At 37.7% G+C, this 15,383-nt stretch overlaps 1 protein-coding gene across 17 annotated transcripts in view; it reads right to left on the reverse strand.

The window, feature by feature from the left end:
* The window catches only part of KCNMA1 (potassium calcium-activated channel subfamily M alpha 1), a 414,751-nt gene that overhangs the window by 151,961 nt on the left and 247,407 nt on the right, over positions 1 to 15,383 (reverse strand). For all 17 annotated transcript variants that reach the window (XM_036386077.2, XM_054515514.1, XM_036386078.2 and 14 more), the window contains exons 6-7: positions 6,090 to 6,165; positions 1,598 to 1,673 (exon numbers count right to left, since the gene is read on the reverse strand). In XM_036386077.2, coding sequence (XP_036241970.1) covers positions 1,598 to 1,673; positions 6,090 to 6,165 — 152 coding nt within the window. The remainder of the gene's footprint in view (positions 1 to 1,597; positions 1,674 to 6,089; positions 6,166 to 15,383) is intronic.

Consider the following 15,383-nt stretch of genomic DNA (forward strand, 5'->3'; position numbering starts at 1 on the left):
TTTTTAAAAATTATGTTTCTATTGAAGGTATTACTGGCACCTTTAGTGGAATGCTATTGCTTTTTCAAAAAGCCAGCCACTGTAAAGACAAAACTATAAATTTGTCAGTGGGAAAGGAGTGTGCCATCTAAAATCTGCTCCATAGTAAAAAGTTGAAGTTTGAGTACTCCTTCAGTAGAATAGAAAAGCTTTTGCTGAAAAATAAAGGAAAAGAATTCCAAATCCTAGAAAACAGAACTCCCTTGGTGTTGACATAGTATTTAAGGGGTGTTGTGCTGTTTGGTAAAAACTAGGAAAAAAAGGTATTGTTTTAGATTGAAACGCTACATTTGCCCAGAGGAGTGTTAAAATACGTTTCTACGTGAATGAGAAATATACCATAAATTAAAACACTCAAAACCGCTGTGCACCTTTACAAGGGCGAACATTAGACGACTGATACCGCAAGAAAAGAAGGAGCTGGAATGCGATCCTGCCCAGCTGGACGCAGCTTTGCAGCGGAGCCGGTGGAAGCGCTCCGCACCGAGCCCGGCTCGCTCGGGCGTTCCCGGGCCGACACCGCCCCCTGCTGCTCGCCCGCGCCGCTGCCGCCCCCGGGGCACGGACGGACAGAGCCCCGGCCGCGCCTCCGCGGAGGGCAGGGCGACCGTCCATATCGCGGGGAGCTGGCATACCTCCTTATTGCGGGGAGCTGGCATGCCTCCTTATCGCGGGGAGCTGGCATGCCTCCTTATCGCGGGGAGCTGGCATGCCCCCTTATTGTGGGGAGCTGGTGTGCCCCCTTATTGCGGGTATCGCTGGCGTGCCCCCTTATTGCGGGGAGCTGGCATGCCCCCTTATTGCGGCGAGCTGGTGTGCCCTCTTATTGCGGGTATCGCTGGCATGCCCCCTTATTGCGGGTATCGCTGGCATGCCCCCTTATTGCAGGGAGCTGGCATGCCCCCTTATTGCGGGGAGCTGGCGTGCCTCCTTATTGCGGGGAGCTGGCATGCCCCCTTATTGCGGGGAGCTGGCATGCCCCCTTATTGCGGGGAGCTGGCATGCCCCCTTATTGCGGGGAGCTGGCATGCCTCCTTATTGCGGGGAGCTGGCATGCCCCCTTATTGCGGGTATCGCTGGCGTGCCTCCTTATTGCGGGTATCGCTGGCGTGCCCCCTTATTGCGGGGAGCTGGCATGCCTCCTTATTGCGGGGAGCTGGCGTGCCTCCTTATTGCGGGGAGCTGGCGTGCCTCCTTATTGCGGGGAGCTGGCGTGCCCCCTTATTGTGGGGAGCTGGCATGCCTCCTTATTGCGGGGAGCTGGCATGCCCCCTTATTGTGGGGAGCTGGCATGCCTCCTTATTGCGGGGAGCTGGCATGCCCCCTTATTGTGGGGAGCTGGCATGCCCCCTTATTGCGGGGAGCTGGTGTGCCTCCTTATTGCGGGGAGCTGGCATTATTGCGGGGAGCTCATAATTCCGGAGGGCTGGGATGCCCCCTTATTGCACTTTACCGACGGGGTACGGCACTACCGAGAGCAGCGCGCTGCCAGCAGTAAAGCAGCTCGGAGCCTGCGGTCCGGCAGAAAAAGTCAACGAGTGTTTGCAAATGCACTTACCAAATGTATGAACCCAGCTGCTGTCAGCCACGTGCTGATAAATATAGAGCACAGATTCACTAGCTTGATGGAATTACTGGAAATAAACAAAGCAAATAGGAGCTTAGACTAGAATTTGTCACATATTTTTATAGGTACCTGTATACAACTGCAAACTTTAGACTCAAGAACCTGATCATTATTTCCCAAAAGGAAGATTCCCTAAAAACTTATTCAAAAGTTTATGTATATGTGTTATTTTTCCTTTCGAGAGTTCATATTTTCATAATTTAGATAGCTTGAAAAGAAAGTCCCAATGTATGAGAGCAGAAAGGCAAACAGAAACCTTAGCTACATCAGTAGTCAAAAACAAACTAATAGAAATAAATAATGCTTTTTCACAGATAATCTGGTTGCCTCTCTGTTACACTCACATCTTCATTTTTCACTGCTATACACTCAGAATTATTCACACATAAATACATAAAAAATACATGAGAAAACAGATTCTCAGATTAAAGAACTAAGGTATTTCACAATTCCTGTGTAAAGTCCTAAGTGTTTTCATATTATTCTGCTTGTTCCTATGGAACTCTTTAGGGAAAATTCACATGAAACTAGAGTATTTCATACTTAACACTCACAGTTTGCTCTAAAAAAAGAAAAAGGTATAATTTAAACTCACCAAAAACATATGCAAATGCTTTTTAGTTGCACTGAGTGCTATTTTCCCTATTCTAGCCAGAAGGGATTTTGAAACACGGACCTCACTCAGTTTCGCAGGAAAACACCATACTCTAAAATCTTCTGGAGGAAATACAAATAAAACCTGCTCTCTTTTACAAAAATCACTGTCCTAAGAAGATATTCAACAGAAACACGAGGAACTGTTGTCCATGTATGACTGTGTTTAAACAATCTTAGCTATTCTTGCTTTTGCAAATATTTATAAGAAGGTAACACCTCAGAAAAGACCCCACAATTATCCTTAAAGCATTACATTAAAAACTATAAAAATTGAAAAAAAAAATCACTATCAGTGTTAGCAGTGGTAATTTTGTGGTAGAATTAATGTTTCTGTTTATAACCACTTTAAGGACAATAAAAATGCATCCTTTTCTGAACAAAATAACCTGTAAAATTAACCAGTACAGGTCCTTAAAAGATATTTTAGAAGTTAGAGTTAGTAGACATATGGGAGTACAAGAAATAGAATATGACTGGGTAATACGACAGACGAAATGAATACTGTATTCAAAAATAAAATAGAATATCAGCAGTCTTGTCATTAGTGTTCACCAACATCAACATACTCCCTATTTCTCTCTTTCTTCAACTATGGTTGATTAAACTCCCAATTTTCTTAGTGGTAACATTCATTTATAGCACAGGACCCTAACCAATGGGTTCCTAGATTAAACAAAATCATAGGAGTGATGCTGATGCAAAGCTCCATTATCAAAGGCTGAATATCATCCTTCACCTGAGCTTAGAACACAAGATGTTCCTGATAAAAAATTATGTGTCTGTTGGTCTCTTCATATCACTGTAACACCCATTAATAGTAACTATTTACATGACTTGTTTGGTACATTTTATTTTTGAAGATTTATTAAACACTGTCTCTTGTCTGTCCTCTATGAAATACTCCCTGTGTTTCTGCCAGAGTCTAAATATAGATGAAGGATTAGTCATAAACATTTTCTCCCTCTTTAAGCTCTTTCCAACATCTGTGCAAAATCCCTTACTGTGAGCCCTGCTTAAGCCCCTGCAGATTTTTTGAAAAATTTTAGAAAACAATACAGTTTTCAACTGAAAACTGTAGAATTCAATTTCATAAAACAAGGGAACAAAAAATCTTGAGTGAAATACATTTAATTTCAAATTAGGGAAACAAACGGGTCCTTGGCAGAGTACAGCCTTTTAAAGTGCCAGTGTAAAATTTTGCTTTGTCTTACAGGAGCTTTTCAAATATACTTAGCTTTTTTTTCAGATATTCTAATAATCACCTAACACTTTACTATTCTCCTTACTGTCTCTGGTTTTGCACTGTGCACCTTCTTTCACTGGATCCAGTTTTTGGAATGGCCCTTCTGCTCACTGTGTAAATAATACACATCCCTTTAATCCTCATATCTCAGTCAATAATTCCAGGAGTAATTTTCATTTAGAGGTTACAGTAAATTTTTTTCTTATTGGAGAAAAGAGAAAAGAAGGAGAAAATTTCCCAATTCAACAATTCAAGTTCTGTTATTGACTCTTGGTCTTTATGTTTAAAAAAATCCAAAAATGTCAAAAAATTTCAGTAAAACCTTAGAAGTGGACTGCAAAAAATGCTAAAATATCTTAATTCTAGAAGATTTTTTGCCATCCCTGAGCAAAATAATGTTGCAGTAGCAGGCAAAAAGCATACAACACTGTGTAAGCCTTTAAAGTAATAATAAAGTCTAAGGCCACAGTATGCAATTGAAATCACTGACTGCATTTAGGGAAGTAAATTTTATTTAAATAATACTAGATTTGTTGAAACTAGTAGTTTAACTGCTCTAACTTGTATAAATTTTGTAAAGATTCTCCATTAATCACAAGGGCTCAGCACGCTTTATTTTTTTAGGAAGCAAATTAATTCAGAACCAGAAGCTCTCAATTACATAGTATTCTGGTAGTGTCACAGAAAATGTGTGTGCAGCACGTGAACTGCAGCTCTGATGGTACTCAGAACACACTGAAAATATGAAATTTCTCACTGAAGGTAGCAGTAATGAATGAATTTTCTAGCTTGTTGCTTTCTAAAAGCTAAACTCATACAAGACATTAAAAGAAACCCCAAACACTTACACAATCAAATTTATGTCAGTTGTAACTAGAAACTCTTATAAAACAAATTGTAATCTGTTAATTTGTTTTAATTTGACACATCCATAAAAAAAAAATGTTTTGTGAACATTGCTGACATTCCAAATTATTAAGGTCATTTCAGGTTATTAAGTAAGATGACAAAGAGAGCAGACATGATTTTCTGTTGCATTACCGGGAACAGGGAGAGACATAAAAAACTGTTTTGAGGCAGTGACAGTTTTTCAGTTAAATAAATGATGTTAGTGATGAACTGCTAAGGATGAATTAACTGACTAAACTGAAACACTCATATAAGAAAGTTTTGCTTTACAGGCTTTCACTAATCAACATTTGAGGTTTATAGATATTTTGGCAGTTGTATAAATAATAACAGAGATTATGATATCTAATATAAGAGTAAATTCTGACCCAGAGAAAGGCTATTTCAATGAACAGGTCAATCTTAAATAAAGCAGGTCTAAGTACCTTGAAAGTGATTAATGCACATATTTATGGATCTGGAATTTCACAAATCCCCCAATACTGGAGGGGCTATTAGCTTTTATCCAACATCTTTGAGTTTATGGGGCTTCTCTAATGACTGCCATTTCTTATGACAGAGTTGTTCTCCATGTTAAATCTTATTCTCCATTCACCATACTGAGAATTTTGAGCTATGGGACTTCACCTTACATTCCTTGATGTCTTTGTTTGACCAGAAATCTCTTCCTTCCAGTAACTAAAGACAGATAGTGTGAGAATTTTACAGCACAGAGAATAGTTTCAAGGTTAAGGGTTGAAGAAACAGCTGTTTACTCTAAATCTGTACAAATTTCAGTACCTATTTTCCTATTGCTACAAATTATCACAGCAAGGAATGGATTTACCTGCATATAAAGCCCTCACAGATCTATAGCAACTGGTGCAGAGAGGGGAAGTTTTCAAAATGGAATTGATTTTACAGTAATTATTGGAAGCTGTGGTCAATACTTCCCCTGCAGCATTTTAGAGAATGATGAAAAACAATATGTCTTCAACTGCAAGGCATGGGAAGGTTTCTCCTTATTTCCTTCAAAATGATCTTTTGTCCAAAACTGTGCTTTTCCTGCACAACACTGATTTATTAATAGGCCAAAGAAGCAGTAAGCCAGAAGGTTAATTGGAATATTTTAATTATTACATGGAAGAAATACTAAGGATAATGAACACAATATAAAGATACCTCAGTGTAAATTTAATGATTTTGATGTGAAAAAAGATGCTTAGTTCAAAAAAACTGGAAGAGCCACAATGAGAATGTCTCAAAATACTTTTTAACTGTATACTTTTGAATGAATTTTGATTTCAGTTTTTTCAAGACAGCAGAACATAACTGATTATATGAAAAGAAGCAATGTTTAATCAATACATAGAGATGTAAATCACTGAGCTTTTAATTTATCAACACATAACCTTGCTCGGTTTCAAACATAACAGTGGATCAATTAAAATGACGACACAGCAAAAGATGCTGTCACTGACAAATCATTCATCAGCAGAAAAAGGCTTAAAGAACAGATAACAAGTGTAGGGGTTTTTCCAGAAAAGAAAAGCATATGTTACTAGGGCCCCAAATCAAACCCATTTACATTCTGTCACCAATGCAACTAAATCAGCATCCAAGAAAAAGTCTTACCTTGTTTTAAGTATATTCAGAAACTGCAAGATTTCTGAAAACTGTATCAGTCTAAGGGCTCTTAAAAATCTTAAACCTGCAGTAAAAGAAAACAAAGTTATAGTAAAGAATAATTCAAGTTGTAACAGCATATCACAATGACAGTGATCAATTAAATCAACATAGGTAACATACAAAATGCCAGATACCTTTGAAATGCTCTTCCATATTTAATTGTTCAAGGATCCTTAACAGGTATTTTTCAATTTTTTTTTAAGTTTATTTCCCTAATAACAGGTTTATCCTACCAGAAAGTGTTAATTTTTGTAGGAAGTAATGGAAGGAGACACACAGGCTGAAAGCTAAGGGGGAAAAACCTCACTGAGGTCTCTGCTGGCAGCTGCAGTGCACATGTCCTTCTCTTTCAGGCTGTCAAAGACACAGGCAGGTCTGAAACATCTCAGTCCTCCAAGCTCCCACGTTGCTTCGTGAAAAATAACAGATCATGGGCAAGAGATCTGATAACCTGGATAAAGTAGACTGTATATGCCTGATTAAATTTGGTAAATCTTAATGACGTAAAATCTTTTATAGTAATAATGCTCCCTATCTCCACTCTTGTTTCAAAAACCTCATGCAGGAAAACAGAGAAATCACAATTTTTCTCTTAAAAATGGCAAATTTACCACAATTCTTTCCATCAGTCTATAACTACAGGAATACATTATACATCACTATTTTTAAAATAGCATTTTTACAAATAAATAGCATTTTTATGTTGAAATCAGATTGCGTGCATAGCAATTCCCAGACAACTAAAAAAATCAGTAAGACAAAGAGTGTGTGTGCAAGAGAAACTAATTGAGAAGATTAAGGGCTTAAATTATTAAAATAGTCTTATGCTGATAGTAAATGATTTGGCTGCAGATCTTTGGCATATGAATGAAAGTACACTCTGTACTGTACATATGCACAGCTTATAAAATTAAAGTAAAGCATGAAGGATAATTTTTATTAGAGAGTACAGCCAGGAGTTACATAAAAGTTGTGTAATGTGATATTGCAACTGTTACAGGAAGGTCCAGAGCAGTTTCTTCTCATAGATTCTCATTATTGACATCTATTTTACCCAACTCCAGTGCAGGAAACCACTTTTTATTCTAGAAACTTAAGGAAATACTGATCCTGGCAAACATATAAACCTGGTCAGAAGTTTCATCATCTTACTGGAATAAGAGGTTCCCCTGAAGCACAAGGGTGCATGTGGCAAGATGTGTTTAAATCAAGAAGTTTTTCCTGCAGTATTATTGGAAAGTTGTTAAATAAAGTATTTGCTCTTATATTTTGCCCTGTTAAGACTCCTAAGTAGTGTTAAAGTACACTCCTGTCTGTTATATGGATATAAAGTTTCTTTTTAATTACTGACTGTGGGTAACTCTGAAAATTAATCACAACTTGCTAAATGGATTCAGGGACCTAAATGAAAAGCAATTAAATGAAGCTTAATAATGCCAAATGTCAGATACATTTGCAATTAGAGAATGATAACTTTGGATCACATTGTTGAAACTGTGAGAGACACATCCCTCTGCTCCACTTCCAGGAGTTCCCACAGTTGTTACTCCTATCCAAAGGGATGTGGTGAGACAGGGAAGGGGAGGATCCTTACTAGCTATCATAAACCCTCCAGCTCTTTTTCACCCAGCTGCTTTCCTCACTCCGCTCCCTATAAACTTTTATGAAAAATGGCTGGAGTAAAAACATCCTGCACTGCACCTGAAGCTAATGGTAAGATCAAGTTAACCATTGCTATGTTTCAGAAAGAAACCTGAGAAACATCTAAGTTAGCAATAAAATCTCTATCTCCAAATCCTTATAAGGTTTAAGTTATATTTTAATAATCAAGTCATCAAATGATAGATGAAAAATACTATGTGTTTTTTGTGTTCAATGTGTTTTTTGTGGAAAAAGAAAATTATTATAAGTGAAGTCCTGCATTTGCTGCAGCCCACACAATTATTAAACATTTCCTTCAGAGAATAGAATTAGGAAAAAGAAAAACAAATCACTAGAATGTTTGTTTGGACATTTTAACTACAAAATAGGGCTGGCTTTCAATTATAAAAGCCAAAGCAATTATTACATGGCAAATTAATTCTTTCCAGTATCCTGAAATTTCCTAGGCACGAACAGACCTCCTATTATATTCCTATACGTATTTCATTTTATGTGATTTTCACAGAATCATACAATAGTTTGGATAGGGACAAATTTTCAAGGTCATCTTGCCCAAGCAACCCTGCAATGAGCACCTAGATCAGGTTTCTCAGAGCCCTGTCTGGTTTGACCTTGAATGTTTCCAAGGCTGGGGCATCTACCACCTCTCTGGGCAACCTGTTCCAGTGTTTCACCATGGTCATTGTAAAAAAATTCATTATTTGTATTCTAAACAGCCCTCTGTTATATTGAAACCATTACCCTTTCCTCTGTTGCAGCAGGTTCTGTTAAAGTCTGCTCCCTTCAGGCACTGAAAGGCCACAATAAGCTCTTCCCAAATCCCTCTTTCCTCCAGGCTGAACAACTCCAACTCTCAGCCTTTCCTCACGGAGAGGTCTTGCATCCCCTTTTTTGTGCTGAGGGCCCCAGAGCTGGGCACAGAGTTGCAGGTGGGGATCACAAGAATGGAGAACAGGGTAGAATTTCCCCCTTGCCCTGCTGCCCATGCTGCTTTGGATGCAGCCCAGCACACAATTGGCTTTCTGGGCTGCAAATTCCCATTGCTGGCTCATGTCCAGCTCCTCATCTCCAAGTACCCCCCGCCCTCTGCAGGGGCTGCTTTCAACCCTTTCCTCACCCAGCCTGTGTTGGCTGGGGATGGCCCCAAGCCAGGTGCAGGGCCCTCTACTTGGCCTTGTTGAGCCTGAGGAAGTTCCCACAGACCAACTTCTCAAACTTGTCCAGGTCCTGGACGGCATCCCGCCCCCTCAGGCACCCCAACTGCACCACTCAGCTTGGTGTTTTCTGCACACTTGCTGAGGGGGCACTCAAACCCACTGTCTCACAACTGAGAGCATGTTACCTCTTTCAGGTCTACCCCCTTACCAAGAATAGAAACAGTTGGTATTTGTTTATGCATCAAAAATAGAAAGCAAAATTCACTCATAGGAGCACTAACGAAAAGGTCCCCCTTCGCAAAGCTGTTTCAGCTACATATACAAATGTATACAGCTCTCTTTCCTTAGCAAAATTTGGGAATGTGTTTTATACAAGTGGAGAAGAAGAATTTCTTTTCTTATGAAATACCTACAAAACTGTTTTACATTTAAATGATTTCACAAGAGTTGAGATATGGTAAGTTTCTTATGAATTACAGTGAAGTCCATTCTAATTTTGCACATTTCATAACCCTGTCTGCTAAAGTTAATTGTAAACTGCTAAACAGAATGCTCAGGAAGTGCTTGCTACTTTGTCTTCATCAGGTAACTTAACTTTTTCTTGGCAAAGAGTTTTACATTTGAATTTTCTTATGGGATCTAATTAGAATAGGATATAACCTGCTATACTACAAATTATACCAAAAAAAAAGTACCAAAATATTTAATTTACCTTGAAAATCTCTCTAATAAGAGAAAAAATACACAGGTAAAATAAAAGAAGGACCTCTTGATTTTCTCAGTCTTCTGCTTCTAAATGGATGACTAAAATATGCTTAGGATTTGGAGTTCATTTCAGCCACAATATCCAGAACAAAGCTAAGATATTCATATATATCAAGACCAGAAAAAACTTTTATCATTATAAACAATGTGAACAGACTCCTTAAACAATATGAAACTAAGTGTTTCCATCAATAGTTTTTGCCTCTAGTACAATAATCTGAGTTGTAGGTATGATGATTGAAATAAACCTTCAACTCTTCCACAGGATTCTTTTCTTACTGCAAAAATATTTGTTCAGCTACTGTGTTGCCTGTGCAGCAAACATACCATTTTCAAAATGCACTGAAAATACACTCAAAAATACAGTGAAAATACACTCAAAATACACTGAAATAAAATATGTGTGTAATATTATTTAATGGTGTTCAACCTAAAATCTGTAAAAAATGGTCACTAGGAGAGGCTGCATATTGCCAAAAACCTCTGAAATCAGTTTTAAAGAAATCAATTATCTGTTCAATAGGAAGAATATGCCGTGCTGAACTACCAGGCTACATCTAGAATATAGCAGGAGTACTTTTTTTCTGACTCTTTACTAAGGACCCACCAAAATTGATGGATTCTTTAGAACAGAATAGTGATCCCGGACCAAGAGACTATGTGCCAGTAGCAACACAATTACAGTCGAAAATTATTTTATCTATAAACTTTACAGCAAAGTAAAGTTTATAGATAGAGCAAAGTAAACAGTATTATTTAGAGCTTTATTTGACTTAAAAGGCAATAGGGTATTCTCCTGTCTGTCAGACAGTTTTGCACTCTCTCTGCTGAACTGATGCTTTCCCCTGGATTAATATACAGAAGCAACCAGGATTAGCTACAGGTTGCAAACCCCAACTCAACCCCCTCCCCCCCAAAAAACTAGAATTTTCCCATTTTAAATCTTTAAAGGGAAAGGCAAGGCATGACAACTATACTTATATGATTTAAATGAGATTCTAATAAATAGAAACAGGAATTGGGATATTTCTTCATTCAACATGAGAGGTCAATTTGACAAGAGCAGCACCAAGCATTACACTGTTTCTCACAAATGAGATATGCAATGCCCATCTTACTGCCTTAGGCTGCTTTTTTTTTTTTTAATAGACAATAGTATGTCCAAAATATTGGTGTAAGGGTTCAATACACAGAGATTCTATTTACCACTTCTATTCCTGACAAAGCATTCACCCACTTATCAGAACAGCATCTTCATCAAACCTATCAATGGCTACTTCCACCATAGATTTCATTAAGACCACACGGTTTACTTAAGTCAGAAAAATACCCCAGAATACATATTTAGGAACCTTTTTTGAGACACAGGATGGAGGGATGACTTTTAGGATGCAAAATAATCCCATTCTGAACATCTTCACAGAGTGCAGCAGAATTTTCTGAGATCTTACTCCCTGTAGATGGGCTTGAAAATGAAAGCTCAAAGAAAAATGACAAGAAGAAATAGAATGGGAAGAAAGGGATCTGTCATTCCTTGGAACCAACCCAGACAAAATATTTTTATACATTTCCCTACCTCTGTTATGCAATAGTACAACTGGGGGGGAATAGCCTGCTGCATGAAAAAAAATCAATGCTCTATGACCAGGACAGTAAAACTACAATCAAGTTTAGAATAAATCTTTCTGCTGCACATTCCTTCAACTTGCTAATACTCCTTTTAAATGACAGCAGTTTCAACCAAAATTTCTTGATAACACCAACACTGCAGAATATTACATTCCATCCTTCAATAAAGACTGGATTATTTGATTCTAGGTGAACAATGAACCCCTTTGCTGGGGAGAGAGGAGTACATTGCATAAGTTTGAGAAAAAATTCTTCCTACAAAGCAACTGAAATACTGCAGCTTTTTTTTTTAAGTTGAAAAATAAAACAGAATCTCTTTTTTAGAAGATACAGTAATATTAGCACCAGAGACAGCATAACAGTTCTGAAGAAAAAGTTCAGAGTTGTACCTTACCCCAGTATGAGCCGACCCTATAACAAGACACCAAGGAGTTTCGCAAAGTGCGCTGCTCTTCCTTTTCGGGGATATTATGTCCAGGTTTGACACGATATCCATTTTTGAACAATTCTCCATGAGATTTTTTACGCCTCCTAGTACTTTTGTACGTTTCTGTACGCGTGCCCCCAGAAGGGTTATGGTAGACTAAAATCTTGCTGGGAATCATGACTGTATCTTCAGCTCCAGAAGCACTGCAGGAAAGTACTGTGATGGAGTCCTCAGTCACAGCACTCACTAACAGCAAAGATGGTCATATATTTACCCTTCCTTTTGCTAATTCAGTGTCAACACGGAGAGACAGCTCAGAGTCCTTTCTTTAACAGAACTTCTCTTTGGGAGCAGATTTGTTTAACTGGACACAAGATAAAGTTCCCCTCTACTGGTTGTTATCAAAAGATAATGCAGTATAATCTAGTTCATTTCCGTTAGCTTGAAACAAACAGAACGAATTCAAATACAAAACTCAGCTTGACAAAACAGGCTATCACAAACTGGATAGGCAAAACAAATCACAGAAGCAAGCAGGCAGTGCAGATGCTCCTCTGATCCGAGATGTATTAGAGCTTAAAAGCCATCTTCTATCCGGATATTACCACATAAGCTTCTTTCAGATACATCAACGAACCACACCCATTGATTCAAAACCCACAAACATGATGCTGTTCACTTGGAATGAACAAGTACTCTAGCAAAGAATATAGTTATTATAATATATGTACATAAAGGGAATTGTTTACTGTGTATTAGTTTCTTTGGCAAGCTCACATGTCTGTTTTCCAGTTAAAGTTAGTATGCAGAAGGCAGAGGTCACATAATCAGCCAACTCTTACAGGATTTATCCCAGATGAAATTAAAAAACCAACAAACACAACAACCCCTCCTCCAATCCCAGTTAATGACAACTATCTTACTGAAGGAAAAAGAATTCAAAACTAAACAATTTAGCCATCAAGCACAAGCTCAAATAATATAGTCCATAGCTCTGTCAAGCAGACTTGCTCTATGAATATTCACAAAACTGGAGTTTAGTTCAGTCAACTACCACTTTGTTCAATGGATAAAGCTCTACAAATCAGAAGTAATCATCCTCTTCCATTACATATGATAGATTTTCTTCATGATTTTTCCTGCTTTGAGCATAATACACAAACTTCATTGTGTAAAGCTATCTTCATTTTGAGGAATATGCTTATCGTTTCTTTTTTCTTTTCCTGTTTTTGGCCTCAGAAGACCCACAAATATAGCAATGCCATCTGGAGTACAATGCAAAGCAGACACAAAAATAGGCTGCACCGTGTGCTTATATGAAATACACAGGATTTCAAAGCATTTTGGAAATGTTATTAAGGGGTGGACTGCCAAATATAAAGGGGATTGTAGTACACCGAAATTTCAAATTATAAGTAACATGCAGATAATGAAGCAAACTACTTCTGTGAGTCCTTTGCATTGTAACCTTAAACACAAAGTTCTTACAAACAACCTGGTTATGTTCCCACTGGTCACAACAGTCAGGTTCCACTCAGTCTATAGGGATGGGGTTTATGTCTGCATGTGACAAACATCCAAGATTTATCTGTGAGCACGTGAATCATTCCTGTCCAACTGAAAAGATTTGAATGGGGTAGTACTTATCTGTGCTCCTAATCACATCTTGTACAGCTCAAACTGAATGCATGTCTTACTTAACTTTTTGTAAGGCACACTATTTTCCTTTCTTTCTGTATTTCCTCTTGACTAGTATTATAATCTTGTTATTTTCCAATTTTAAACCTATCATTAGTGTACTTTATACTTAGTACAGCAAATGTTTGGGTGTAGAATCCATTTACCTTGAAAGCCTGGAATGTCTCTAAAGGAAAACAGGACCTAAGTAATAAATAGCAAGAGCCAAGCTGTTTAGTTTACATAACCTATTATTTTGGTTTTAACAATTTGACAGTATTCTTTAAACTCCTCAGCTTCCTGGCACAGCCAGTTTTTTATCAATTTCTTTTCGGTCAGTGCACTGCTTAATCTGTTGTATACATCAAAATTTGAAAACATAAATTAAATGACACAAACTAGGATTAAGTCTAAAGTAAACCTGCTCGACAAGTTTAAAAAAATGTATATAAATTTGAGCAGCAGCAGGATGATGGCGTATTGTGCTGAGAAGCATTCTTAACATCACAGCCAGCCACACAAAGCTACTGGTATTACCTTCCTGTGCAGACATTTCTGCTTTCCAAATTACTAGTTTTTTAGTACTTTGTTCTACAACTCAATTACCCAAGACAGCTTCTTGTTTTCAGTGACATTTAAAGTTTGCTACCATCTATAATATCAATCTATTACTTGGTCAATTTTTTTATATTAGATGTAAAATTAGATTGCAGAAAATTGTTGTCTGTAGACTAATTTTTTTTTCAGTTATCCAGAAAAATACCTTTTAGGTATTCTAGCCTAGATGAACATCTGAGTGAAAGTCTGGAGTCCAATTAAGCACATGAAGGTGGTGCCATCAGTAGACTATCACTGTTTCTTACCCCTGTGAAGGACATGGTCCTTGGCCTCCTGGTCTGAGGTAGACCTAAAACTCCTAAGCCCTGAGTTATCAGAAGTACCTGAAAATTTGCAGTCTGCTCTGAAGTATTTAATCCAAACTAATCAACAAACATTTTGTTATAAAGAGCTCTAGAATGTCTTTTAACAACCTATTTTGCCTTCAATGAATTCAAGCTACTTACAAGTTAAGTTGTTCATATTTTCTACAGAAGCATAACCTTGAAGGACATCACTCCATGACCCTTCTTGAACTTGTCACAAAAATAGATTTACATGCTTATGGAAGTACTGCTATGATTGAATGACAACTTGCTTTCAAAGTCCATCCAAATGTGAAGCTATTAAGCTTAAAAATGCAGGAGAAGAAAGCAAGACTTGTCAGCAGCTAAGCTCCACTTTACCTTTGGCTATGCAGGGACTAAGGACTTGCTATATCATCTTGAAGGAGAGCAAGGGAAGATTAGATCCTGCCTCAGAAAACCAATGTAGTGAGTAGAAGTGGGTATCAAATTATTGTCCTTTAAACCACAGGTTAGACACGGGTGATGGATTTGCTGTGCTTTTGTGGGATGCTATTTGCTTATAGCTGTGCTCAAAACCTCAATCTGCAAAAAGCCACAAAACACAAGGAAACCTGCCAAGGAGAAACCTGCTGCAGAGAAAAATAACTGTGTTATATCTTGTGACTATTCTCTCCTTGAAAATTCATTTTTAATCTAATTTACAATAAGTGAACACAGAATTCTCCACATGCTACCTTTCCTCTCTTTTAAATTGCTACTTCTGAAAGAACAATGTAAAAGCCATTTGCTGTACACAAAATGGCCCATAAAATTTTCATTGCTGCTATTTCAAAAATGGTGAAAGTATTATTCATAGAAAAAAAAAATCAACTGAATAACCTGCTCTGTCTGAATTTAAAAGCTCTACAGGTTGGTCAACAACTACTTTTTAGTACAGCTTTGTAGCAACATCTATAGATTATGACAAAACCAGAATATAATGCTCATTCTGCCAAGAATTTACTACTCATTAATCTCA

The sequence above is a fragment of the Molothrus ater genome, chromosome 8 (assembly GCF_012460135.2).
Source record: "Molothrus ater isolate BHLD 08-10-18 breed brown headed cowbird chromosome 8, BPBGC_Mater_1.1, whole genome shotgun sequence".
In the NCBI taxonomy this organism is placed as follows: Eukaryota; Metazoa; Chordata; class Aves; order Passeriformes; family Icteridae; genus Molothrus; species Molothrus ater.